Source organism: Calonectris borealis, chromosome 2 (assembly GCF_964195595.1).
Source record: "Calonectris borealis chromosome 2, bCalBor7.hap1.2, whole genome shotgun sequence".
Lineage (NCBI taxonomy): Eukaryota > Metazoa > Chordata > Aves > Procellariiformes > Procellariidae > Calonectris > Calonectris borealis.
This window is the reverse complement of record NC_134313.1, coordinates 148,400,858-148,427,085: the sequence shown is the minus strand read 5'-3', so window position 1 is coordinate 148,427,085 and position 26,228 is coordinate 148,400,858. Positions and strand designations below refer to the sequence as shown.

The 26,228-nt window shown below is 39.6% G+C and overlaps 1 protein-coding gene across 1 annotated transcript in view; it reads left to right on the top strand.

Moving 5' to 3' along the window:
• CUBN (cubilin) overlaps positions 1-26,228 on the top strand; it is a 149,051-nt gene that overhangs the window by 65,497 nt on the left and 57,326 nt on the right. Inside the window, exons 29-37 of the mRNA XM_075143880.1 lie at positions 1,519-1,700; positions 8,802-8,976; positions 10,617-10,798; positions 16,832-16,988; positions 18,663-18,779; positions 21,060-21,173; positions 22,451-22,579; positions 22,850-22,982; positions 25,179-25,384. Coding sequence (XP_074999981.1) covers positions 1,519-1,700; positions 8,802-8,976; positions 10,617-10,798; positions 16,832-16,988; positions 18,663-18,779; positions 21,060-21,173; positions 22,451-22,579; positions 22,850-22,982; positions 25,179-25,384 — 1,395 coding nt within the window. The remainder of the gene's footprint in view (positions 1-1,518; positions 1,701-8,801; positions 8,977-10,616; positions 10,799-16,831; positions 16,989-18,662; positions 18,780-21,059; positions 21,174-22,450; positions 22,580-22,849; positions 22,983-25,178; positions 25,385-26,228) is intronic.

Below are 26,228 nucleotides of genomic sequence, written 5' to 3'. Positions count from 1 at the left end.
AGTGTTAAGCAGAGCAATGGCCAAAGATACCTCGTTCGAGTTGCAAATTATGCATAGACTTGTTAGAGATTAGGGGAGTTTTACACATCTGTGTGGATTAGTTGAGCAGGTCAGAGGGATAGTTTATTTGTTTTATGTTATAAAATATCTCCTATAACTAAAAGTTCTGATACAGATGCTATTTATCACTTCTGACATACCGCAGTATTTGCCTCTGGGAATATACACTTCATGGTTTGTTAGATGGTTTTATTAAATATTTTGGGGCTTTTTTGCTATGTGACAGGACCTTCCCTCTGGAGATGAAGCCAAAGAGATTGATGGAGTGTGGGCTTTACTTACAAAGCTCGAGTGACCCGTAAAAGCCGTGTGAGCAAAAGATTAGCTCATGCCTAAATGAAGCACTTGAGGGCTTGTAATGTAGAGAGGAAAAAAAATGCTGCTGCAAGGCAGAGCGACACACATGTAAAATCAGATCAAACACACAATTCCCTTGCTTTCTGCATGTGATAGATACACCAGCCACCTTACTGGCTTCTCTAAAGGTGAGGTTTTACCATGAATGTAGCTTATCTAAATCTGCCCTGAGGCTGGGAAGGGCTGTTGTGCCTTCCCACCCTGCTGACACCTGCACCCCGGGGACTGGGTCAGGGAGATTTCTTCCCAGGAACTCAACAAAAGGAGGCGAGGGCAGCAGTTGCCACATCTCCATAAAACAATGATAAAACTGCAGTCTCAGGTATCCAGCCGCTTTCTGCTGTCAAATCAGGGCCTGCATTTGATGCATTGTTTTGGATCTTTTTTTTTTTTCAAATCTAGCTCATAATATGCAAGAACTTGATCACCCAAGGGGCTGGGGAATGAGGTTAGGACAATAATTTCTTATCTGAAAAGAAAATACATAACTTTTCAAACATGGCATGTCTTACAATTGCACAGTTACAATTCAATATAAAAGAACATTAAATCCACCAAATGTCAGAAAGCCAGTTTATCCACTGTGACTTGGCAGCTTGTAATCATGCTCAGTGGGCTGAGGGAAATTGCATTGTCTTTAATTTTATGATTTCTAAAGCAGTGGGAAATGGCATTTTTACAACAATAGGAAGCCCTCCCCATGATAACTTTGTGTATTAGTTGAGGTCAGTAACAGCTGAGGATGGATCTGATTCAGCTTTCTAGAACAGATCAAAGTCAGAGGCCAATACAAAAAATGTCACTTTTTTTGCTTTGTGTCTCAGTTTCTTCAGCTGTCAAAGCAGATGCTGAGGTACGGTGAGAAACATGCCAAAACAGGAGGTGAAGTGCTTGCTGCATGGGCAGTGCCAGCAAGTCCAGCCTGCCGTTCCTGAGTTTCTCTTCCCTGCTAGACCTCGGTCCCCTGTGATAGAGCAGACCCTCAAGTCCAGTGTACACATTTGTGCATTAAATGGGTCCTAATACCTGTCTTCATTGCAGAGCTGTCAGTGAGTTTTTCCAGAGGTCCTTCACTGATGGCCTGCTTTGCTGTGTTGTCAGGTTGTGGAGGAGAACTCTCTGGCCCTTCTGGTTCATTTCACAGCCCTGGCTACCCCAACAGATACCCAAGCAATAGGGAATGCATCTGGTACATTCACACAGTGCCTGGTAGCAGCATTCAACTCACCATTCAGGAATTCGACATTGAATATCACCCAAACTGCAACTATGATGTTTTGGAGGTAAGAGCATTAGATTTACTCCTCAAAAATACACAAGTTACATGCTTTTCTGTCTGGAGCAGATAATCCCAAGAACTGCAGGAGCAGAACAAACAATTCTACTGCAATTTCCCATTTCTGCTGCGGTTACAGTTATGTTCCACGGATGTTGTCACAGAAGCCACAATGCTCTTATTATTTTTTGCTTTTATGCCTTTGGTGTCTGTGTACCTTAATCCATAATGATGCTAGGCACTTTCCACTTCCTAACAAGAGACAAAACTGCCTTGAAAAACTGAGTCTTAAAAAGTCCACCTTTTACAAAGAACTAAGTGTAGGGTGCTGTACCATGGAGATAAAATTTCCTGATGTAAAGGAAGATAATGGATCACTGGGGGGATAACTAAGGTGAGACTTTGTGTAGGACATTCCAAGGAAGTGGGGAGGTTTATAACCCTGAGTGCTGAAAACTGTGAAGAATCTTTGTACCCAGAAAAAAGAATAAAAGAAGTGGCAGTGTCCTAGTCAGCATACTGGAACAAGGAGAAAAAGGACCTCTCTAAGGGTTTACTGACCTTTAAGACACCCATAAGACTGGATGGTCCTGTTATATATGATATTTTTGTGCTCGTGTTGGGAAGCAGCCAGGTGACCAATCCCAGCTAACAGATTTGAATAGACTTCCAGTGCAGGAAGAAGGGATAGGAAGTAATTTCAGGAAGAAATTCTTTAGAAGTATAGACTTGCTAGATCGCTTTCACTAAAGACATTTGAGATCACTAATGGAGGTATGGTTGTTGGGTCTTTCAATATTAATACATGGGTGACATTTGAATGTTTTTGTAATGAACCCAAAAGATCGATTAAGAGTTCTGTACCACTCCACTGGGGCCTTTTTTCTCCTCTTCTCCTGGGTAACGTGATGTGTGATTGGCATACAGCTAGACAGCTTGCTATCCAGCACGTACACATACTCACTGCTGCCTATTCTTACCTTTGTAGCTTTGCTTTCTCCAGCCTATGGTCCTCAGTGCACACTCATCAGCAATATTCCTGGAAGACTTAATCCACATCCCAAAGCGGGTTCTAAATATACAGTTGCCAGATAGATGATTGCTAAGCATTTGTATGAGTAGAAGAGATGTATAACTTAACTCCAGCTTTCTGGCTCTGAAACAGGCTTCTCTAGCTTAGCAATGAAGTGGAAGTCTTGACCAAATGGACACTGTACTTTGAGTATCCTATTGACTTTGGGACTTCTGTAGGATTTGGGTATAAGGAAGTTGTTGTTCCATGAATTCTCCAGCAGTAGCATTGGCAAGTATGACTGTATGTCACGTTGCTGACACCAGTGCCTGTGAGTAGGTGACCCGTGTTGGCTGGTTGGGTATTGATGAAGTCTGTTGTATTGCAGCTTCATTGTTGTTTGTGCCTAAAATGACTAGATTGAAGCTAATCTGCCTGTAAGCTTCAGTTATGCCTCTGTTGCCCAGAAGAATCCATTAAAGAGCCCAAAACCTAAGTCTGCTGTGGTTGACCATTTCTTGAATAGTGCAAGGACAGTGCCTACATCTGCAGGTGGTCACCCAGGACCTATCGGCATCCAGTAAGAGTACAGATGGCTGGCAACCATTTGCTTGACAACTTTTTGACTAGTGGGGGGGCTGGCCTGAAACCAATGAGTGGGTTGCTGGACACAAATTGCTTAAAAAAGTTGTTTAAGAGGATCCTACAGTTTGCTGCTCTGTGTCTCTAAGCAAGGTATTCATCTTAGGTTTTGGATTTTCTTTCTTCACCATTTCAAGCTTAGCTGCTATGCTTTACTTCTTTCCAGTCTTAGTCATTCATCAGCACAGATGCCCACCTTGCTGTTTGAACTTCCCCACCTTCCTGCCCTCAGAATTGGCATGCCTCTGAGTTCCTTGTCTCCTGACCTTGGCTCATCCAGTTCCCAACACCTGTCTCTGATCAGCTGACAGATAACCTAATGTAAATCAACTTATTGGAGAAAATTGGTTCATGTCTTAGTGCAAGATCGAAAGTTCTGCCTGGCAGGGAACAGCTTCCCTTGCCAAACTGCAGGCATTTGGTGGAGCTTTAGATACCTTGCCACATACATACATTCTCGCTTTTGTTATAAAATTACACATTCACAGCATGATTGATATAGTATGCACAGAATAAATGATGACTCAGATTCAGTGGGGAAAAAAAAGAACGTGGTTAACCATTTTCAGGAGCTGCTCTATCTTGTAATCTTTTTTCCTGTAGTTGTTGACATATGTCCAGGCTGAAAACCACACACAGAGAAGTTTGAAAAGTGTTAGAAAAAAAGGGGTTCCTGGTTTGCCTTTGACACAGTATGTTTCAGTGATCAGTAAGGTTCCAAACTTCGTTCACTCTCACATTATCTTCCCAAGAGTATCCTGTGAACCAATTCTTTGGGTTTTGAAGTCTGCTTTTTCTCATAGTTATTCTCCTGATTTCACTTTTTCCTTATCTCTGAATAGTGAGTTCTACCGCTTCCTGTTTTCTTTCAAGCCAAATAACTTTCCAGTTTTAATAGGAAGTCAAAATCAGTACTAAAGTAGCTCTGCACCCTACTGTCCCTCCCTGTCCCATTAACTCTCTCTAGTCTCTGAAATAAGAAGCTGTCTTTAGAATGTTGCAATAAATTATGTTCTTTTCTGTTGCTTTTCCAAAACGTATTACCTTGTAATAAAAATTCCCTAGTAATCACAGAACTTGCTCACCTGGATGCATTTAGCTTTTGCTTAGAAACACCCTCACCCCTTTGACCTGGCAGAGAATTGTAGGAAAATTCTAAGAGATCTTTCCCATTGCAGCCCTTTTGCTGCTAACTTCATTTTTATACGATGATTTCTTGAATATTTCTCTCTTGCACATTTTTATGAAGCATATTTGTTCTTGTAAAATGCAGCAACTGTCTCCTTTCCCTTTCCTTTGACAATGCCTCCTAAACAAGCTGTCCCTTCCATGTCAGTATCCCAGTCCCGCCATATGTTTCACCAAGACTGCGCAATAATAGTTACGTGGCTTCTGCACGCTCAAGCATTTGACACATTCTCCTTTAATCCTCCTCCTCATTTCTTTTACGACACTGCTGCACTCTGTCTTTCTCTCTTCCCCATCAGATTCCATTCCTTTTACAAACATCCGGAAGAAAATTTGAAGTTGTTCTTAAAGATGTTTTCTAGAAATTTTTCATGGAAATAGAAGCCATCATGTTGGACACAATGAAAGAGTTAAAAATATTTTTTAAATGGCTTCTATTGAAAATACATACATAGAGAAAAATGACCATGCCTGCTTTGTTAAATTATGACATCTTTTCTTTAACATGGGCCAGATTTTTGTAAACTATAAATACATTCTGCCACAGCAAGAAGTAGCTCTGAGGTGAAAAGGAAGGAACCCTGTCAATCTATTGCACTTCCAAGTCTTTATTAGATGTCCTGGTCTTCTCATTTAAATATAAAGAAACATCAAGTATTACCATAATTCTTAATTCTCTCTCAAAGCTGGGCTCTCTCTTTGCTGGCAGTTATATCTGAAGAGGGATCAGTTTTATTCCCAGAAAATCTGTGTCATGAGGGTGACCAACCACATAAAAACAGCTTTCTGTTGCTAATAACTCTGGAATGCTGACTGTTAACAATAAATGGATCTAACGGGGCAGAAGCAAATGATAAGAACAGACTAAAACCATGGGCTTTATGGCAGTGTCCTGCATCCCCTCTATGCCATCCAACATCATTTTATCTCTGGATCAGGTGCTCTGGTCAAACTGGATGTTTTTATTTTTATTTTTATCTGTTTGCAGCTCAGACATCCTGTGACTCTTTGTGAACCACACCCTGGAATTCATTCTTTCCATCTATTCTCTTTTCCCTCTTCTTTTTTCATGTGGTAACTGTTGGTTTTCCTCTATGTAGCCAAAAGTAACATTTTATTGTTTTTTGTCATGGAAACATTCTAACTTGGTTTTGTTCCAGCCCTTGTGAAAGCATCTGATTAACTGAACTGGCATAAAGGAGAAAAGAAAATACACTCCTAACTGCAAAGATCATGCCTTTGACCGTGCTTTTTATTTTGAAACTGTGCAGAAGGCCATTGCTGAACAGTTAACAATGTAAAGGAGACCCACAACCTTAAATTTCCATCAATATTTCTTCCCCATCCTTAATTCTCTTCCAACAGGCCAACTATAAGTGTTCAGCTTGGGCCAAGATCATTTCTGAGGTAATACTACAGAAATCAGCAGGGTTTATGTCAGAGCTGGGTTTGGTCCCCTTGCCTGTGGTGTGCAGATGGCCCCAGGGAGCACCAGGGATGATGTGAGAGGCTGGTCTGTGATGCTTATTAGATGCATATTAGAAACTCCTGCTGTTTCCTCTGCCACATAGCTTCTTTGGGCTGGTTTAGATGATTAAGAGCATGTGTTCCTGCTAGATCCCATGCTGTGGCTCTGACTCAGGGAGTATACCACAAACACATTTTAAAATCCACATTTTGAAGAGACTTCTGACAAATGCAGCTGTCCTTGGGCTCACAAGCATCCAAGCAGTAAGATTTTGCTGGAGACACTGAGCTTCCAGCGGACAAACATGCTTCTTCCCCAGACTGTGACTGCTTCATTACAGATTCTTAATCTGAGCTGTGATTACATCCATTCTGACTTCTCTTGAATGCCTTGAGACGATCGATTGAACAGAGGAACCATTTTCCATTCAAGTCATGCAGCCTCCCTGCAGAATGCAAAAAAGTGCTGTCTCAGTCAAAATTGAAATGTTTAAGCTATTAAGCCTGTGTAATCAGCCACTAAAACAAAATACAGTCTTCTGAACATCTAACAGACTATGATGTTTATAAAAAAATTAATTCATTGTTTCTTCTGGGGATGCAGACTTCAGCTTCTGAGGTCTCACATTATCCTGGAGTCACTGAATATTTTTTCCAGTTTAAAAAAAAAGTTCTTTCCCTTATACCTCTAATTGCAGAGCAGTGTCAGGCACCATGAGCAGTTAGTGAGCACACGATCAATCAAATTATGTAGCAATACACTACACTTAGCCCTGAAGGTGGTGGGACTAGCTCAGCTATTTGTAAGACTTGCTCAGATATTTAGCTTGGACAGAACCCAAACTACTTCTGAAGTTAAAAAGTATCTGGCAGAGCTTATTAAAATATTAAGTTTCCCCTCATCTAGAAGGAATCAGAGGCAAAAGGGCCATATAGAATGTTGGTTCTTATAGTACTGCCACTTTCTGAGAGAGATTCATGGATTGCTTTTGAGACCTTTTTGATGTTTACCAGACTAATAAAATATTGCAGCAGACTTGAGATGCTACTGGTGGGAAAATCTTGATGGGATTCGTTGCCTTATCTTCCTATTCCCTGGTTTTGTTGTTAGAGCTTGCCATTCTCTAGTTTAGCTTTAGGATTTATACATAATAAATGCTGATACAATGAGAATCTATCTATTGCTTCAGTTGTTGAAAGACAATAGCACACTCTCTATTTGGTGTATCTCTTTAACAGTTTTCACATTTGAGGTTATTGTCAAGCTGACTTTTGCAGCTGCTGTCCTACCAGGGACATGCCAATGGAAGGCAGGAGACCCTTAATATCAGGTGGCATTTAATTAGCATGCAAGAAGCCCTCAGCATAGGAAAGACATGGACCTGTTGGAGCAGGTCCAGAGGAGAGCCACAAAAATGATCAGGGGATTCTTCATTCTCTCCTATGAAGAAAGGCTGAGAGAGTTGGGGTTGTTCAGCCTGGAGAAGAGAAGGCTCCAGGAAGACCTTATTGCAGCCTTTCAGTACTTAAAGGGGGCTTGTAAGAAAGATGGGGACAGACTTTTTAGCAGGGTCTGTTGCGACAGAACAAGGGGGAATGGTTTTAAACTAAGAGAGGGTAGATTTAGACTAGATACAAGGAAGAAATTTTTTACAAGGAGGGTGGTGAAACACTGGAACAGGTTGCCCGGAGAGGTGGTAGATGCCCCATCCCTGGAAACATTCAAGGTCAGGTTGGGTGGGGCTCTGAGCAACCTGATCTAGTTGAAGATGTCCCTGCCCATGGGTTGGACTAGATGACCTTTAAAGGTCCCTTCCAACCCAAACTATTCTATGACTCTATGATTCTAAGAAGCCAAAAAAATTCAATCATTGAAGGCACTAGGCACCAAAATCACGTCTGATTTTGAAAATTGCACTTCAGCATGTGTATTTTCTTCACAGAGAGGGAAGACTAAGTAAGGTGAGCCAGTTCCACCATTTATAAATGGGCTCAAACTAAAATTCCACATCCCTTTTGGAAAACAAGAAACAGGATTAACAAGGCTTCAGCACTGCCACCTAATTCACATAATTGGTTTAAAAATGCATCATAAAGTACACAATACTTCTGATGATGTTTAAAAGAATGGTGGTTTTCTGGTTTATAACTGCCTGAAGCACACTCTTCCAAGTAGGAAATAATTACTCTTAAAAGTCAAAACCTGTCTTCTGTGGGAAATATGTATGATATATATCCTTGTTTCCAAAGAGTATTATTAAAATGTAGTTTACTTGCCCAAAATCCCATAGTTTGAATGTTGATTCTGCCACTGAAGTCAATAAAACTGCATTTTTTTTGTTTTATCAGAAAGAGTGATGAAATCTAGCCCCAATTTAATAATCAGTCTTAACTGTGCCTTTAAACATAAAAGTATAAAATATCAGCACAAGTTGCTGCAAAGAGATACAGTTTGTTTGCACAAGCACACAAAAAAATCTGGTTTTATATTCCCACAGAAACAAGGTGCTAACCCTGGAAGGATGGGGGAAGAAGAATGTGGCAAAGTCCCCAAAGCAGAAAATTCTTATTTAATGCAAGGCTGTTTTGAAATCATCTAGAATTTCATACTTGCTCCAGGTTTCAGATACCAAGTAAACCTGCACAGAAAATAACTTTATTAGCTACTTTACACTTCAAAATGTGGAATCACTTTCAATACTTACAGATTTTTTTTTCTCCTAGCTGAACGGTTCTCATGTATTCTGTGTGGCGGATGGTCTCTTTGAAAAACTCTGATAGTGTTTCTTCCATTCCTAGGTCTATGGTGGCCCTGATTTCCTCTCTCCTAGACTAGCCCGGCTGTGTGTTTCAAGATCAGCACAGAACCCACTGCGTGTCTCTACTACTGGCAATTCAGCCATTGTCCATTTCAAGACAGATGCAGCATTGACAGGGAAAGGTTTTAATGCCTCCTGGCAAGAAAATCTGGGTGGTGAGTATACTGATTAATACTAGGAGAAATTCAGGAAGTCTGAGAATCGTGGATCAGCCATGCAAGCATTTAAAGTAGTCAAACAGCATAAGACTGAAAACTGAAGGAGAATTTGGGTGTTACTGGATTTGGTAACACTAAGAGATGCTGAAAAACACAGAGTTAAAAATTGTCTGACTATGTGAAATCTAGGCCTATTTATGTATTTTGTAACAGTCTACCTTGTTGGGGTTTCTTCTTTACATAATTAATCAAGACATCACTGTAATCAGAAAAGAACTTTTGCATGCTGGCAGTTCTCCCCACCCACTCATCCACACAGAGTTCTTTATTAGCTGAATGATGCTTTTGGTTTAAAACTGTGAAGTGAAAAATATCTGAGAATGTGGCTTAACTTGGAGAACTCAGCAGACTCCAAAAATATTTGGAGCGATTAGTAAATACTTGAACTCTATAAGGTTCATCCATCCCGCATGTGATTATTTGTTCAAAGCCTTACTGGTAATCAGTAAAAGAAGAGGCATGCTTAAAAGACCCAACCACATGTCTCTACATGGGAGTTCTTATGAAAAGGCTAATTATCAGAAAATAATTGCAATGAAAATTGAGGAGAGGCAGATTTTAATTCTTGCAGTTTTGCTTGATTAAACACACTGATTCATTAGTTTGTCAAGGTTTATACTTGTCCATTCTCACAAGTTTTATGAGAAAGGCACAAGAGTTTTTTTGAATAAAAGAAGTCTACAATAGTCCTTTGAATTAATCCCCTTCCAAGATCTGGCGGCTTATTTTTTCTACTTGCCCCCCCTGAAGCTTTCTCATCCCTTTACAGCATCTTGCCTGTTCTACTCCAACCCCCCTCTAGCCTCTAAAATACCCGCTCACCAGAACGCAATAACAGTATAGTTTTTATCCTTCCAGCAGGCTGCCTCCATCTACTGCAGCCGCGATATCTTTCTCTCACCCTCCTCTGTCCCTTTACAACATATAAAAGTCTGTTTGTTTGTTAGTCCTGTTGAAAGCCCTGGCACTTCCTGCACAGGATGCATCATTCCTGGCTATTTAGATATTCATGAGCACTGGAGCTGTTCCGGTCAGAAATACCTAGAGTCTTCAGGAAGCCCTCAACTGCATGAGCAGAGAAGTAGAAACTTGAGGCTTGCAATTATTTTACTGCTCATGGGTAAAGTGGAGCTCCTAGCTGTCTTGTTATTTTCAGAAATGGTTTTCTCACCCCTATGCTCAGCTAGGCCTAGTCATTGCTTTCGCAGTGTGGTAGGTCTGTGGCATTCATATGAATGGTATTATTGATTGCTTTTACAATATCTAGGATAGAAGTATACCAGTACTAATGCTTCAGCCTTTACGACATCTACTACCAGCCTGGGGCTAGAAAGAAACATTACTCACAAGCATTGCTGTTGCATATTCACCAATAATGATAATATTATATTTTCCTGATAGTAATTTCCATTTATTTTTGTTGCAGCAGGAAACTTCAACATTTGGAGCACTCATCTTACAAAAGTTTAATGTAGAAAATATAAAGATGGAGGTGTTCTTCCCTTAGTTTAAAAATAGAGGTGGAATCTCGCTAAGCATAACAGAGCTTGTGATTAAAACTGATTTTTCTTTTTCAGGCTGTGGTGGTGTTTTCCAAGCTACCAGTGGGGAAATCCATTCTCCAAACTATCCTCAACCTTATAATAACAACACAGATTGTTCTTGGGTTATCCAAGTTGACTACAGCCACAGAGTCCTATTGAACTTCACGGATTTTGACATTGAAAATCACCATTCGTGTAAATATGACAATGTTGCAGTAAGTAACAATAGCAATTTCAAAAGTTTCCTTAATGAGTCTGGTGAAAAGCTAGCAAAAGAGGAAGCTTACTCTGCAACCTAGGCTGCATAGTAAGCTGGTAGTTGCATAGTCATATTTATTCACTGATGAGCTAAGTCTTACATTTACAGCTAAATAGTTATGATCTAGTTCCCTTCACTTCGCCAATGAAACAGGCTTCACAAATGCATTTCTGCATTCTTCCAGGCTCCCACTTATATCTGGAAGGATCTTTTCTTGAAACAGTGCATGCTGCACCACGTTTTTCATTTTGGTGGTGTGAGTTGTAGTTAGCACTGCAGGAATAACCTCATACATAGATGGCTGTTATTACGACACCCTTTCCCATTTACAGTGCAGTTTGCTCCAAGCCATAAGATGGACTGCCCACATATATAATAGATTGCCCACACTCTGTTACAAACTCAGGAGAGAGGGAGGTCTACATCCAGAGGGCACTGTGGCTGGCTGGTTTTCTTTATGTACGCACTGTGTATTCAGGTGCTCCTCAGCTGTCTAATTGCTTCATTAGAGCTGCTGCGCTCTTAAAAGCTTCACATTGCTGTTGGTTTGTGAGCTTTTGTTGATGTCACAGAAATTCAACTTGCTGCTCAATCAGTGCACGACAACGAAGAACTCCCCACGTCTCCCCTTGGCCTTTTGGGAGCAGGGACATGAAATCCCGACCTTTGATGTCAGATTGCACTTCACTCAGTACAAAGGCATGTGTGATCAGTACTAGTCGGATAAAGCACACTGGCTGTAGCCCAAAATCCAGCTTTCCTCTCCTTGATAAACTGTCATTCACAGAGAACTCAATTTGGCAGGAACTGAGACTCTCTTGAAAACAGCATCAGTTTTAACAGCATTGCCTTGTAAAGCTTTTTTGTACTGAACCAGAAAAAAAGAAATGTGTCCCCATTTTGCTGAGCAGAACTGAAGATTTCATTTGGCCACAGTATCTTTGTACAATGTCTGTTCAGTTTTTTCTGGTTCTGAAACATAGGGAAATATGGTTATGTCTTTCTATTTAAATTGTTTAACTACATCAGGGGGATCATTGAAAGGGAAAATCTATTGGAAAAAATTCCAAGTCTTCTGTGATATCACACAGGAGTAGAAAATCAGATTGCCTGACAGAAACACAGGCTATCTGAAATGGCAGTACTGGTAAAAATGCCAAAAAAATTTCACAAATTAAGGACTAAATTCTGAAAAGACCTGATAAAAAAGTTTCTCTTTTAAACCTGATGCCAACGGATATAAGTACCTATCTAAACACTTTGTAGAGCACTCAGCTCCATGAGCTCCTTGCAGTTACAGGCACAACTCCCGTTACCTTTATAGGCCAGATACAGGTACTGGGTTTTTAATCACTGAAAGGCATCAGTCCTTCAGCTGGCAGGGGAGATGGCTGTGGCTTTTTGCGTGAGTGGAGTTTGCAGACCATTGCAGTGCAGTGACACCCCTTTTCCTCTATTGCCATATGAGTATCTGTTGGTTGCTTCTGCTTTTTGGTTTTTTAGGGGGTGGTGGTGGAGGAAGTTGCCCATCAGCCCCAGCTGTGTAAACACAACCGAAGCAGCAATGTGAGCAGGGAGGGAGATTTAAATTTAATGCAGGCATCAGTAACTGCCTACCAAATGGAAGGTGGTTTGAAAATGGATGAGGGAGAATCCTGATTTGAAGCCAAGAGATAATGAAGGGCTCTGAGACTCTGGCATATGAGGTAGAGAAGAGCTCTTCAGTGCTAATGTAGGGGGACCAGCAGGGCAAGAAAGGAGTGGATGGGGTTTCTTTCTCTATCTGGTATGCCAATAAGCAGAAAATCACTTGTTACCAACACCTGGATGTGATTTGTGTTCATCTCCTTCCAAGACTTATTATATGCCTCACATGGCAATAGGAGAACAGAGTGAGGAGACAGAGAGTGCCTGGAAATATATAAGTAGATGTATGACTGTGAGTGGTTTAGGAATTCCATTCCAAAAGCTGCGGAAATGGAAAATAAGGCAGCTAAGGAAGCTGGTGGGGTTTTTCTCTCTCTAATATAGGAACAACTACTGTGTATGAGTAACACAGTGGTTCTGTCCTTTTTTATTTCTTAAATTTTTATTTATCTTTATGGATTTTATTTGCTCTGTGAGTTCTCCTGGGGCTCCCCTCCACCCTTGAGTATACCAACGGCCTTTTCCTTCATCCTTTCCCTTCTAGACCCAGTCATTTTTCCCTGCATTATGACTCGAGATTATTATTTTTTTTAATATTTCTACCGTAAATTCCTTTCTATGGGGAACACATGAAAATGTATTTTTTTCCTGCAATGTTTTCCATTGCACATTTGTTATGTGAGCAAAATGGAGGGACTGAAAATACTCATGTCTGCTGCTTCTTGGCTATGCTGCAACTCCAAAAAGCCCAGTGCATTTTTCAGTCCTACTCAATGATTTCACATGTGAATCTGAGCACAAGTTTAGGTTCAGCCAAAAGAATTCTAAGCCTGTAACGGTAACCTGTGGTGTAACTGCTCTGAGCTCCCTCTAGAGTCAATGGATAGAGTGTGCAGAGAGCAGTCCAGGCCACCAAAAAGCACATTCTTCATTCACCTTGCTGCCTAAATTTAGTTGATTCCTCAATTTCTGTGCCTCAGTTCTGTACCTTATCTGATTGCAGAAAAGATGAACATCTCTTCATCTGCTAAATGAGGATGTATAGCCTTTACTTTCTCTGATCTCAAATATAACTTGGTTATATTCTATAGAAAGCATAAGATCTTTGAGAAGGCTTTATGCTGTCACTGTCACCATACATAAGGAATAAATTTTTAATTTCTCTTTGTGTACCAGCCCATTTCTATCTGGAGAGTGTGTCTTACAACAAAGAAATTTGTTTCTTTGAAGGAAAATAGAGAGAAAGAAATAGTGAATGCACTATTTCCTGGATTTTTTGCCCATGTGTTTAACCAGTATTGTATCTGATGCTACACCAGGAGTGCAGGTCAGCAAGAGTTTCAAGTATCTGGAGACTCAAGGAGGATGTGGCTGGGAAGGCAGTGCTTGTAGCACAAGGCACTGAAAAGGGGAGGGAGAAATAGTTTGTTCTTTTCAGTGGCTTTGATTAAGCAAATGTTATTTTTCTTTCCTGTTGCAGTATAACAAGTAGTACACAGAAATGTAGAAATGTAAGCCTCTGGGAGCTAGAGAGGAGGTATGACTTCATTTATTCCAGGTGCTGGCAAAGAGGATCTTCCAAGAGAGGACAGCTAGAAATATGTGGAGTTTTTATGGCTCAAACTCAAAAATTATCTTCTTTTTGTTATGTGCTTTTGCAAAATGCAGGACACATTTGAACAAGAGGGCAATGAGTCACTCAGTTATGTTCATTGTGGAAAGGGAAGAGAAGAGCAAATTGCTGCTAGTGCAACTGAAAACTTGGCTTTTAAGTAAGCAGATGCATCATTTTCCTTTCCTCATGCAGCCACAGAAATGCATTTCTCAGATGTTTTCAAAATAACTTTAAGAAGCTGCAGAGAGACACAACTCTTTCCTGAACTAGTGTGCGAATATTGTGGCTTCTGATCTAGATTCAAGACTGAAATCCTCCCTATAAAATAGTTTAAGGTAATAAATAGCAGGTGAGCAAAAATGATGCAGCCATAAAATATCCATGTGTAACTGTTCCTGCTTAACTTGTAGCTGCCATAACTCCTAAGAGTTGCTGCTGTATCTCACTAATGCTTATGCTGAACGGTTGCTAGAATCAGATTTTTAGCAAGTGAAAAGGCTAGGAATAATTTCTGGGTTTCTGAAAGAGGAGACAGTACTATTCTTCAAGCAAGCTGTCCAGAAACAGCAAATACACTTGATTTAGAAAACATTCCTCTGACTTCATGCTCTTCTCCCTGTATTACCACAAAAAGACTTCTTTATTCCAGAAAACTCTTGGAATGAAATGCCTACTTAGTCTCTTATGTTAGTCATCCTTAATATCTTCCCAAGTGAGAAAGCTCAACTACTAGAGTCTCACAATAGTCCATGTGTCAATGGTCATATCCTCAGCTGTGCAGGGTGGCACAGATCCATCAAAACCAGCAGTTTACGTGAACTGTAGCCAGGCCCTCTCTCTATGCCCTGTCAATGCAATGATTATTCTCAGTTCTAACATTCAGACAAAATCCTCTCACTACTGTCTAGGGAAAGGCAGTATCTTAATTCCTAAGGGTTATTTTGTAGTCGTTACTTTTTTTCACATTCCATGCTTTGTGGTTTTTAACTTCAGGCAGTTTGATTTATATACAGAATATATGTGCAGAGGAAAAATGAATACTGCACACTATGTATTAAAGGGCTGATTGTGGCAGGATGCCAAGAGAGAAGAAAAGGTTGAATGGATGGATATTTTGGGTCTTTTTGCCAGGTACTCATTTTTACAGATATTGCAGTACACTTAATACTCTGTCACAAGGTCCTACACAGATAGCTAGTGTATAGGCCCAAAGGCAAATGTTTAATTCATGAATACAGCATTGGCTATGTAGAGTATGTCAGTGGATTAAGCAGGATTTTTGTCCTTTTTTTCTCAGCTCCGAGGTTTATTTGAGACAGGTCACCTTTCTCTCACCCACTGTTTTTATATTTTTTTTTCACTAATGTGCTCAAAGGCCTTTGAATACTGGAGGCAGAAACATTGCATTGTGTTATACAGTCTAGTTAGAAATTTTTAATTCATCAGTGCTCCATTGCACAGGCTTGCTGGAATTTGAGGCATTTTGAAGTAAAAGATGACAATCTCAATAAGAAATAAATTTCTTCTAACCCAATGGCATTATTTTGCGCAAAGCCGGCTTTTATATAGCTTTTAACATCCTAGCACCTGAATATCTTCCAGTCCTCCTATCCATATTTTTATCCATATTTTTCTCCATTTTGCTATAGGAAGCTGAGTCACAGGTTATTCTAAATGAAGTGCCTATGGTAATACAGGATGTTAATGCTGAAACAGGAACTGAATTCAACTCTTGTTGCTGCCCAGTCGCCCAGAGGCTCTTCCTGTGTGGGTCATGCAACTGTGCTTATGGCTCCAGTGCTCGTCACTTCTGAAACCAGGCACAAGGGCTCTGAGACTGGCCTATGGCTCCAAACACAGCAGAAACAAATCACGTCTGCTGGAGTGCTCGGATAGATTAGTGGGAGAATCTAAGACTGTGGCCATTTTCCCCTCTCTGTGGTTTCTCTTGTTATAATTTTGGTGTTGCTTAAGCTAGAAACTCATTGGTTTTAACTTCACTATCCTTCTCTTCCTGATTGTGAAACAGAGAGGAAGGAAACAGAATTATCAACTGTGAGGGGAAAAATGAGAGGGAAGGCATTTATGGTAAAATTAAAAGTGAAGTTTTGTAAACACATTTTTACTTTCTTCCTCTCTTTTTTTTTACTTTTCTTTACCTTCTGCTTAAATAACACTTCATGTATATGTGTGTAATTCAGCACCCTAAAGCTAAGTCATAGATATATGGACTCTGATCCTTGGTGCTAGGTACATGTATCTGAAACCATAATTCTAGTGTCTTCTCTTTTTATACACAGTCATAGCTCCCACTGGTGCTCTAGTTGCATGTTAGGGCCAATCTAGAAGTCTTTACTGAGGCAAGATGTAGGGTTTAACTGAATAAAAACTACACGGGAACTCATGTTAGCCATTAACAGAAAACAATAAATGTATGGGGGTATCTGGATTGTTAAAGGAGAATTGCTTCCATACCAGATACACATAGAGGAAGATGGTTACTTGATGCATTTTTCTTATAAAAGCTACAGTAGCTTCAGCCTGAAATACATGCATTTTTTGGAAATGGCCACAGAATTAAGATAGGCAATGCATAGTTTGTTTGCACTGCTTATACCAGGGCTGTATCAGGATCAAAATGTATGAAACATAAGACAGGGAATGAAATAAAAGTCTTCTCAATACTCCTATTGAAACCAAATACTTCATTTGATCTTCTCATAACAGGTATTTGATGGTTCTAGCAATGAAGCACCACTTCTTAGAAAACTCTGTGGAACACAGCCTCCTCCTCCTGTCACATCCTCCAAAAATCTGATGTACATCCGACTGCGCTCTGATACAACCATCCAGCACAGGGGCTTCAGCGCTCGCTTTACTGAAAGTAATTTTGTCATTTACATTAATGCACATTTATCTAATCACCAGTTTGTTTGTATTAGACACAATCTTTTAGCACTGCTGATAACGGGAAGTATTGTTTCTATACATGCAGCATACCAGTGTGTATCTTTAACAGGACTGAATTTCTCCAAATTATAGATTAAAGAATTTAAAATCTAATGGCCATCTTAGATTCTTTGATTGGGGAAAAAATTTACTTTTTATAGCAAGGCATCTAGCACACATCAGCTGCCTCTTATTCCTCCTCCCTAGAGGGTTAGCTACCCATAACTGTCCTGAGAAAAATGTGCAACTGGCGGTTTCCACAGACCTAGTGACAAAATAACATTTTATATGTCTATCCATGCGCATGAATCTGAAAAGCTGTAAAAGAATTCTATGTGGTGCTGTTGATGAAGTCCATGGATTCAGGCCTGCAAACCCTGCCAAACATCAACTATCCAATTTGTGGAGGACTAATTGTTATTTTACATGGTTTCTTTTTTAATGAAAAATAACACCAACTGGGCAGAATTTTTCAAGAAATTGCATACTATTTGACGATTGGTGATTTTCTTTCTTTTTTTCACAATAACATTGGAAACATTTTTCCCCAAGATATAGCCATTTAGTTTTTGCAGAGAAAATCCCTTTCTCTCATTTTCTTCTTAGGACTTTTTTCACTATAAATTAGTACTTTTCCCAGAAGTTTTTTTTTTTCTTTGAAAATATTGTGAATAATTATAAAGAAAAGGAGGAATTTGCATCAGCAAAAATCTCAGGAACCCCAGTTATTGAAGTACTAGTTAGATACCTAATTAGGCATTTCTGACGAACAGCTATGAAAGCCTAATCTGTTAAAGATTCTCAGAGCACATTTACTGGATTAGGCTCTGCACAAAACATGCCTGGTGAGCAAGTGCTCCCTACCTAGGATGTAGGCAACCCAGCTTCCCTCTTCCTGTGAAAACCCTGCTGGACGGTTTAGGCAGCACAGCATGATAAATGAATCTCAGTCTTTGGTACCTAACTCCCCACCCTGCTGTTTAAAGCAGCTGTGTGTTAAACTCAGATCTGGGGGTTTTATGATGAGTCAGTATGCTTAGAAATGAGGCATGGCAGCACTCAGCCAAAGTTACGCAATCAGCCAAGCTCTTGCATATGTGCAACATTTCACAGGACTGCAGTTTTCTTGACGCAGCTCGCAAGAGGATCATGCCAATGCAATGTGATGCCATCATTGGACATTGGAAGGTTCTGGAGTGTTTCTTATGATTTTTTCCTTCCTAGTTGCCAACACAGGCACATGATCAGAGAAATGGGTGTATGATTGCACTACCCTGAAACCAAGTTATTTTGGCCCCAAGATTGCTCTTCTGGGCTATGAGGAGCTGATGAATATGAGGTCTGTTCCCACGTCAGTTTGGCTTCTCTTAGATGGTCAGCCTGGTGTAGCATGGCCTGTGGATCCAGGTCATGAAAGTACACCTGGTGCTCGGAGCTAGTCCTTAAGTCTCTTTTTCTGATAAATTACTGTCAGGAATTTTATCCTCATTTCACATAGATGTAGCATGTTACATTTTATGCATTCGTTTTCACTACAGAATTTAAGACATGTTTTTTGTATATAAATATCTATGTGTGTATGTGTGTCTGTATGTCTTTCATTCTAAAGCATGCGGAAGTTTCATAGAGTCAGATTCAGTTGGGGCAGCAATTTCCTCTCCTCTGTATCCTGCCAAATACCCAAACAATCAGAACTGCAGCTGGATTATTCAGGCTCAGGAACCATGTAAGTAAAAACATCTTTTATAGTTAGCTGGGATGACTAACATCCTCATCTTCTTTTCTGTAATAACAATACAAAATTCCTCCCTTATTTCTCTAGGAAGTTCTGCATCCTGGTAGTTGGAGTGTGTGGCTCTCCTAATCTGTCCTAAGTCAGATTTCACTGTAAAAGATTTAGTGCATAGTGAGGAAAACAGTTTACAACTTTGTCATTTTAGCTGATTTACTCTGACACAAGTGTTGCAATTTTAAGTGAGGTGCTGAATACTCTGTGAAGTTGGATTCATCTGTGAGAAAATCTAATGGCTTATATATAATTAAAGTACTTGTATTTAGCCGATCTTATTTTGGCCTGGACTTTTCAAGCTAGAGTTGTGTTAGATCAAATCTATGCTGTTAACATAAAAAAAAAGAAATTTTAATTAAATAATGAGAAAAGGTACAGAGGAATTTCAATTTCAAATAAAAAAAATATAAATAAAGTGGTCTTATGTGCATAGATACACTCTCAAACGTTCCTAATTTTAGACAGATTTATGATTGATAATAAAGCACCAAATATTTTCCATCAGATACCAGTATTACCTTTAATACCCAGTATTACCTTTACATTGTATAAGATTCCTAAAAAATATTTACAATTGGGTAATAGTATCCTGGTAACATCATTTAAAATAAATGTTTATTTTTAATAGCAACTACTGAACTTCAGTTGTTCATCTGATATTTAGCCATTGTTGTTAAAATCATAGAATGTTCCAACCACATTTATAGTTTATTTTGCTAAGTTATAAAATGAAAACCAATTTGCCAAAGAAAACACCGGAACAAAAATCAGGAGATAAGCAATACTTTTTTTTTAGCATAGGTTCTTATACAAATACATGAAAGGGACATCGTCAAAGCTGTTCCTCACCTACACAGCATTTATTTTTAAAGACAATCTTTTCCTGGATCCAGGTTGAAAACTCATACATAACTGTTGTCTCCTGAATTACATCAGTATGACAGACCAGAAAAATGCTGCATAAGAAGTAGCCTGTGTATGTAGTGACTTCCTCCACTTACCGCCAGGACCACCACATACCACACGTTACAGGTACACGAGGCTTCATTATGCCAGTCACACAGCATGACAGGGCATAGCCATATGCAATAGCCATATACAATAGATTTAGCCAATGGCTAAAAAGCTCTGCTTTTACTGAGAAGGCAAACAGGTCTCCTGCTCTTGCCACCCACTGTGTTTTTCCTTTTTGCTTTGTATCCTGAGGACCTGCATTGATAGCGGTAATTGATTGACCCGACAGGACACAAAAGCATGCCGAACAGGCAGACTATGCAGCTGAATGCCAGTCAGTGGCACCCTGCTGAATGCAGCGCCTGGGTCCATGTCTGTCATTTCAGCTTATTCTAGCTAATTAATTGTAGCCCAGTGAGAAGCAAAATATTTGTGTCAAATTCAGGCTTGGTCAATGTGGGAGAAAACTTAGTTATTACCTAAATCGTGAGACTTTTTCTGACCCGCTCGAACTGCATAGGAACTCTAAGGCCAGGAGTGACTACTGTCACAGACTGGTGTTGAGGACAGCCTCTCTTCTTCCAGTTGTGACTTCACCTTTTTTCATATCAGACAAGCAAGAGCAATCGGAGAGTCAAAAATACCCTGAGTCAGAAGTGCTCTTTTTCAGGATGTAGCCTGCAGTCCAAGGGTGTGGAAAATCCAATCCCGTACAAATATAGCCGAGGGTAGTTAATGATCCTTTAACCAGTCCAACTGATGTATGTGGAACGTTACAAAACGATGAAAGAACCAGCCCTTCCTAAGCTGGAGCAGGACAGCATCAATTCACATTTTGTCCGGATCTGTGGTATAGATCACAAAGGGACAGAAGGTCATGGATGTGTAGAGATAATTTTTTTTCTGAATGTGTGTAGATTTTCCATGTTGTATTTACTGCCATTTTCAGTGTATAATGAAGCTATTCGGGTACTAGGAAATTTAGATTCATGTGTATGTGTTAAATCCTATGCTTCTAATGTCGGTTGTACTAGAAAGTACTGAAATAGGAAGAGATTTACCAGGGCCTTTGCAGTAAGGATTAATGCACTTCCATCAAATTCACTCCACATATCAGGGAATATACTACTTCAGATGTTATGCTTTATGGGGACTGATTGACTTCAGGGGAGAAAAGAAAAGATGGTACATTTGTTTACATGTAATTATTTCTTTGTGAAATGCCGAACTTCTTTTTAAGTTTTTACTCTTTGCTGTTGCCAGTCAACCACATCACACTCTCATTCACTGACTTTGATATTGAAAATAATAGACAAAACTGTACAACGGATTTTGTGGAGATTTTGGATGGGAATAACTACGAGGCTCCTCTTCAAGGTATTGTACCTTTTCCTTGCTTATTTCATATATAGAACTACACCCAAGGTAAGCAGGAGAAGGTTTTCTGTGAGAGTCCTCCTGCTTCATGGATTTTCTCTGATAAAGAAAGTTCCTTGGCCACTCTGGCCAGAGGAGACCGGGAATGGAGGATAAGTCTTCAGTGTGAATGGCACAGTCCTCCCAGGCTCTGACTGTATTCCTACTAACCTGCAGTTTGGAGTTGACTCCAGCTGCCTTTTCCTTCCTCCTCAGCTGGGCAATATTGGCAACCAAGCAATTCAGTTTAAACTGAATTCCCAGTTAACTGTACAAAAACATAATGTAGCCCACACTCATAAGCACAGTCGACACTAAACATAGGTGAAGAAAGATGCAGATTTTTGGGACCAGAAAATGGATTTTCCTCAAGCCCTAGAAAGCCTGATTTTCTGCTTGTTCCTGAATTTTCTACAGCTTTCTCCCAACATCTCTGTCCAGAGCCATCACTTTCAAGTGGCAGGAGCAGCCTGGAACAGCAAAATTCAGTGCTTATGCTGCCAGGAGGCCATAAGAGAGCCCTGGCCACAGGGTGGTCCTGACTCCCCTCACATCCCCAGGGTTGCCTCAAATTCCTTTCTGGGAAATTTGGAATATCTGTGCCTGATTATGCTCTCCCTTACTCTACTTTTGTATATGCTCCTTTGTCAGGAGTGGGGCTGCACTCAATTTAAATGGTTTGTAACTAAGACAGAATTCATTTTTTGGTCTCCTGCCCTTGGCTTTCAGTTGGCAAAAAGACCAGGATACTAGCTGCTGTCTTTCTTTTTGCTGTCAGATGCCTTTCTGATAGATCATGATTCATATTCCTAATCCCCATGTTACAATCCATTACAGAAGAACTGGTCTGTTATTTGTCTCTTGTTTTTTTCATCAGAAACCAATTGAGTGAAATGGAAAATACTGTCAGATATATTTGATGGGATTTTTTTTTTTCAATTAGGCTGTAATTTCTGGATAGAGTGAACACAAAGGAGCTCAATGACAGAATAGCCAGTGACTGGGTGTCTGGAGTGCAGGAGGTCATTCCTCTGTTTAAAAAAATTGCCACCGGAGTTGAGTTCTGTGCTAATGAAATGGAGTATTTCATTTTTATGTAGATTGAATTGACAACTGCAATTGTAAGCAACAAATGTTACTCCTGGTTGCTGTCAGGCATTAACCCCAAATGTTAAATTAGCAATAGTAATTACATGGTGAACACTCCTTTTTTCTCTCTCTGGCTTGTTCTCTTTCAGGTCGTTACTGTGGCACTACTATACCACATCCTATCACTTCTTTTGGTAATGCCTTGGTGGTGAATTTCATCTCCAACAACAACATTACTGCCAGGGGCTTCCATGCCACCTATGTTGCATCATCATCATGTAAGTCCATATCACAGGTGTTGCTACCTTATGCCTTTGACTTTTAAGAAAAAGAACAGATCCTGTATCTCTTTGTCTCTCTGACATTCCTCTCTTAAAATCCCCTATTGCCCTCCCTCTTTTTGGCCAAGGTCTCAGCAAGTATATCAACAAGCTAAAGAATAAGGAGACAAGGAGAAATGCTTTCTTGATTAGCAAATGCTCTGGCTCTCTCAAGGTATTTTTTTTGGTCATCTTTCTCAAGCCTCTGCTGTCTCCTTCTTGTTGCAGCCTGCGGGGGTACTTTCCACATGGACAGAGGAGCTTTCAACAGCCCTGGCTATCCCGAGCCATATCCGCTCAACACCGAGTGTGTCTGGACAATTCTCAGCTCCCCTGGCAACCGGCTCCAGCTGTCCTTCATGTAAATGCATTGCCAGGGGTTATTATTCAGCCCTTTAACAGACCTGAAGGAGGATGCTCTGTGTTTATTAGGAAATGTAATTACCAGTTGATAAAGCTGAAACATATTTTTAGAGTAACGTGGAAAGAGAACACCGCAGTGGTTAGTGGCAGCTTGCAATCAGTGCCCTCCTGTCTTAGTCATTGCTTATATTAAGGCATAGACAGCATTATATAAGTAGGTGATTTATTGTTTGAGCAACATGGGATGCTGAAGAAGCCAGTTCTCACTCGCTTATAAACAAGAAGAGGAAATTTAGCATTGCTCTGCCTTTTCTTTACAAAGGAAATTCCTACTATTTCCTTACTACCAGATTCATTGTAGTATTTATTATATAGCTGAGTAATATAAAGGGCCCAGATACTCCACAGATTGTAGTGTTAAAATTTATATTAAACTCTTCAAAATTTCTCCAACAGTTATAGCAGTGGAGATACAACAGGGGCCAGGAGATTATCTGAAGGAATTTTGTTTTCCCTTCAGCAAAGTAACTTCCCTTTGAAAACTTCTGACAGGAAAGTCATGTGTGATCCATAGAACAATGTGGAGTCCTTTACTATGGTCGTTAGGTTGTTCTTTACCCTGACGTGGATTTCTGAGCCTCTCCATTTCCCGGCATCAAACAGTGGCTGCTGCCAAGAAAGCAAGCACTGACCCTTTGCAAAGCTTATTAAGAATCAGCAGGAAAAGAAAAGTAATTTTGAAACGTGCATTTACAGTTAATCAGGACAAAAGGAAAATTTGCCCAGTAACATGCTAACTGCATAAGGTGCAATTTGTTAGGCATGTACTGATTCAATAAAAAGGACATTCTATTCCTCCTTTACTCACTGAAGCAGAGAAGAAGTATTACAGCCTGAAAACATTTTCCAAAATATTTGCTAAAAAATAATGAATAACAACTTTTCAGGACCAAAACAGAAATCTAGTGTGAAGCAGAAACTATCAGTGGAACATACATTCAGTTATATAAAGTGACACTGAGTAGATGTAAACTCTTTTTCTTCAGTTACACATAGCTGAAAGGCAAGCTGAAAATACTGGAAAGCATGGAATAATTGGGTTAGAAAGCAGTATTTATTTTATTTAATTTAATATTAGGGGTTTATAAAGTTTTGTTGGCATGAGGCATTAATTTTCTTCAGCTCAGTCTGAACAGAAATGCCTGTCTTGCAATTTGAGCATTAGCTTTAAATTAGTCTGAAGTGTATCCAGATGAGTGTTTGGAACCGTTTCACAGCATGTGTACACTGAACACATATGGCTATATTCAGGACTGAAGGGAGGAGCTGTTACCAGAAAATCAGAAAGCATAAATATTTGGGCCATTGGCTATAAGAGGCACTCTCTGGAATCTTTACTATATATTCATAGCCTGCTTCTGGAAAGTATATTGGATTGAATCAAAGCACTTCATTTGGAATAACATGACGGTTTTTAGAATATATGTAGCATTCAGCTTGGTGCAATAATTTATAATTTGATTACTACCCATTCCTTTTCTAAGGTAAAAATTGGTTTAGGAGAGTTCATAGTAATCCTTATTATTATTTTGCACACCCAGCTATGTGAAACTCAGAGAGGCCAGAGAAGCAGTAATATTTTATAATTCTGGAGAAACTGCTAAGGGATTTCTGAGCTCTGAGGTTTTAACTACAAATGAATCTAGGCCTCTGGAAATTATTATCTCACCAGAGAGTGTACTGAAATAATACACATATGAAGGGGCTGCAAACTGATTTGTAAAGCTAAAAATATTCTCTGCACCCAATAGATGTGCACCCAGTAAATAGTCTGACCTGGGCTTATATAAAAAATCTGTTTTATATATCAGGAGCTTTCCGTTGTTGTTAGTTGTTGTTGTTGTTTTTGGAGAACCAACAAATATTACAAGGGTTTGAGGACTCTTGAAAAATTATAACTTTGATGCTGAAGCTCTGTTGTAAAATAAGGGGCCAGAAAGGAGAGCGCCCTGTATCAGTAGCACTGCCAGGTAATGAGCAATGACTTATGGGTTCTGGAGGGTTTTGTTGCTGCCTCTTCTTAACTGTTACAGTAGGATACGAGCTACAGCGGGATTTGTGGCCTGGCAGGGCAAACTCTGAAGTATGTGTCAGTCATATGCCTGCTAATGCTCTTCTACTGCTATTGAAACAGAGCATTTCAGGTAGAAGATAGTAGCAGCTGCACCAAAGATTACCTGGAGATTCGTGAAGGGAACGATACAGGCACACTGGCAGGACGATTCTGCGGGAGCTCTTTGCCTTCAAATTATACGTCTACTGTTGGACATATCCTGTGGGTCAAATTTGTCTCAGACAACTCAGGCCCTGATGTTGGCTTCAGGGCCACATTCTCTCACTGTAAGTAAATTATATTTAATTGAAAATTGTTGTTCTTTCATAACACTTCCAAAATTATTCAAAGAAGTGAACGTTTGGTCCTGTAAAGCCTATTAGAAAATGCCTGTTGATTGACAGCAAAGCTCTGAATTCTCTTAAAAAGTATTTTGTAAAATATCTGCTGAATATAAAGGGATGTTCTAAAACATACGAGAACAGAACTTGTGTGTATGTAACATAATCAGAAGAATTAGACATTAAATTCTATCTTTTTAAATTATCATTTATATACTTTTTTCAAATTGATCATATTATCCTTCCAGAAGCAAAAAACTTCACGGATTACAGAAAATAAAATGTTCTCTATTTCATTGGCTGTTTTCTAATGGTTTATCACCTGGTTTTCAGATTCTTCTTTCAGCAGTATTGGGATGTAAAGATACAAATAAGAGCTATATAATAAAAAATTTTATTGCAACCCAAGTTTACCAGTAGCCTGTTAGAGTTAAAAATATCTGACCATATGTCTTTGCTACCTGAGATTAAGCAATGGCATTTAATGTTTATGTTCCCATTTATTAGGCAATTGACAAATTAAGAAAAAAGTGTTTCTTTCCCAGCTTTCCATTTTGCTTTTTGAGTACGACAGTGTCCATCTTCCGGTTTGGATCTAAATGCCATCAACCAGGGAGCAGAATTAGAAGAAAAGGAAATTATGCCAGTTTATAGATCCAAAATTGCAAGGGACCATTGCAAACATCAAGCTCCGACTTGCTGCATGAACAGACTGCTGAAGCTAAACATCCACAGCCATTCTGATTATGCAAGCTAAACTTCTAATATTTTTCCTTACTTGGAGACTTTT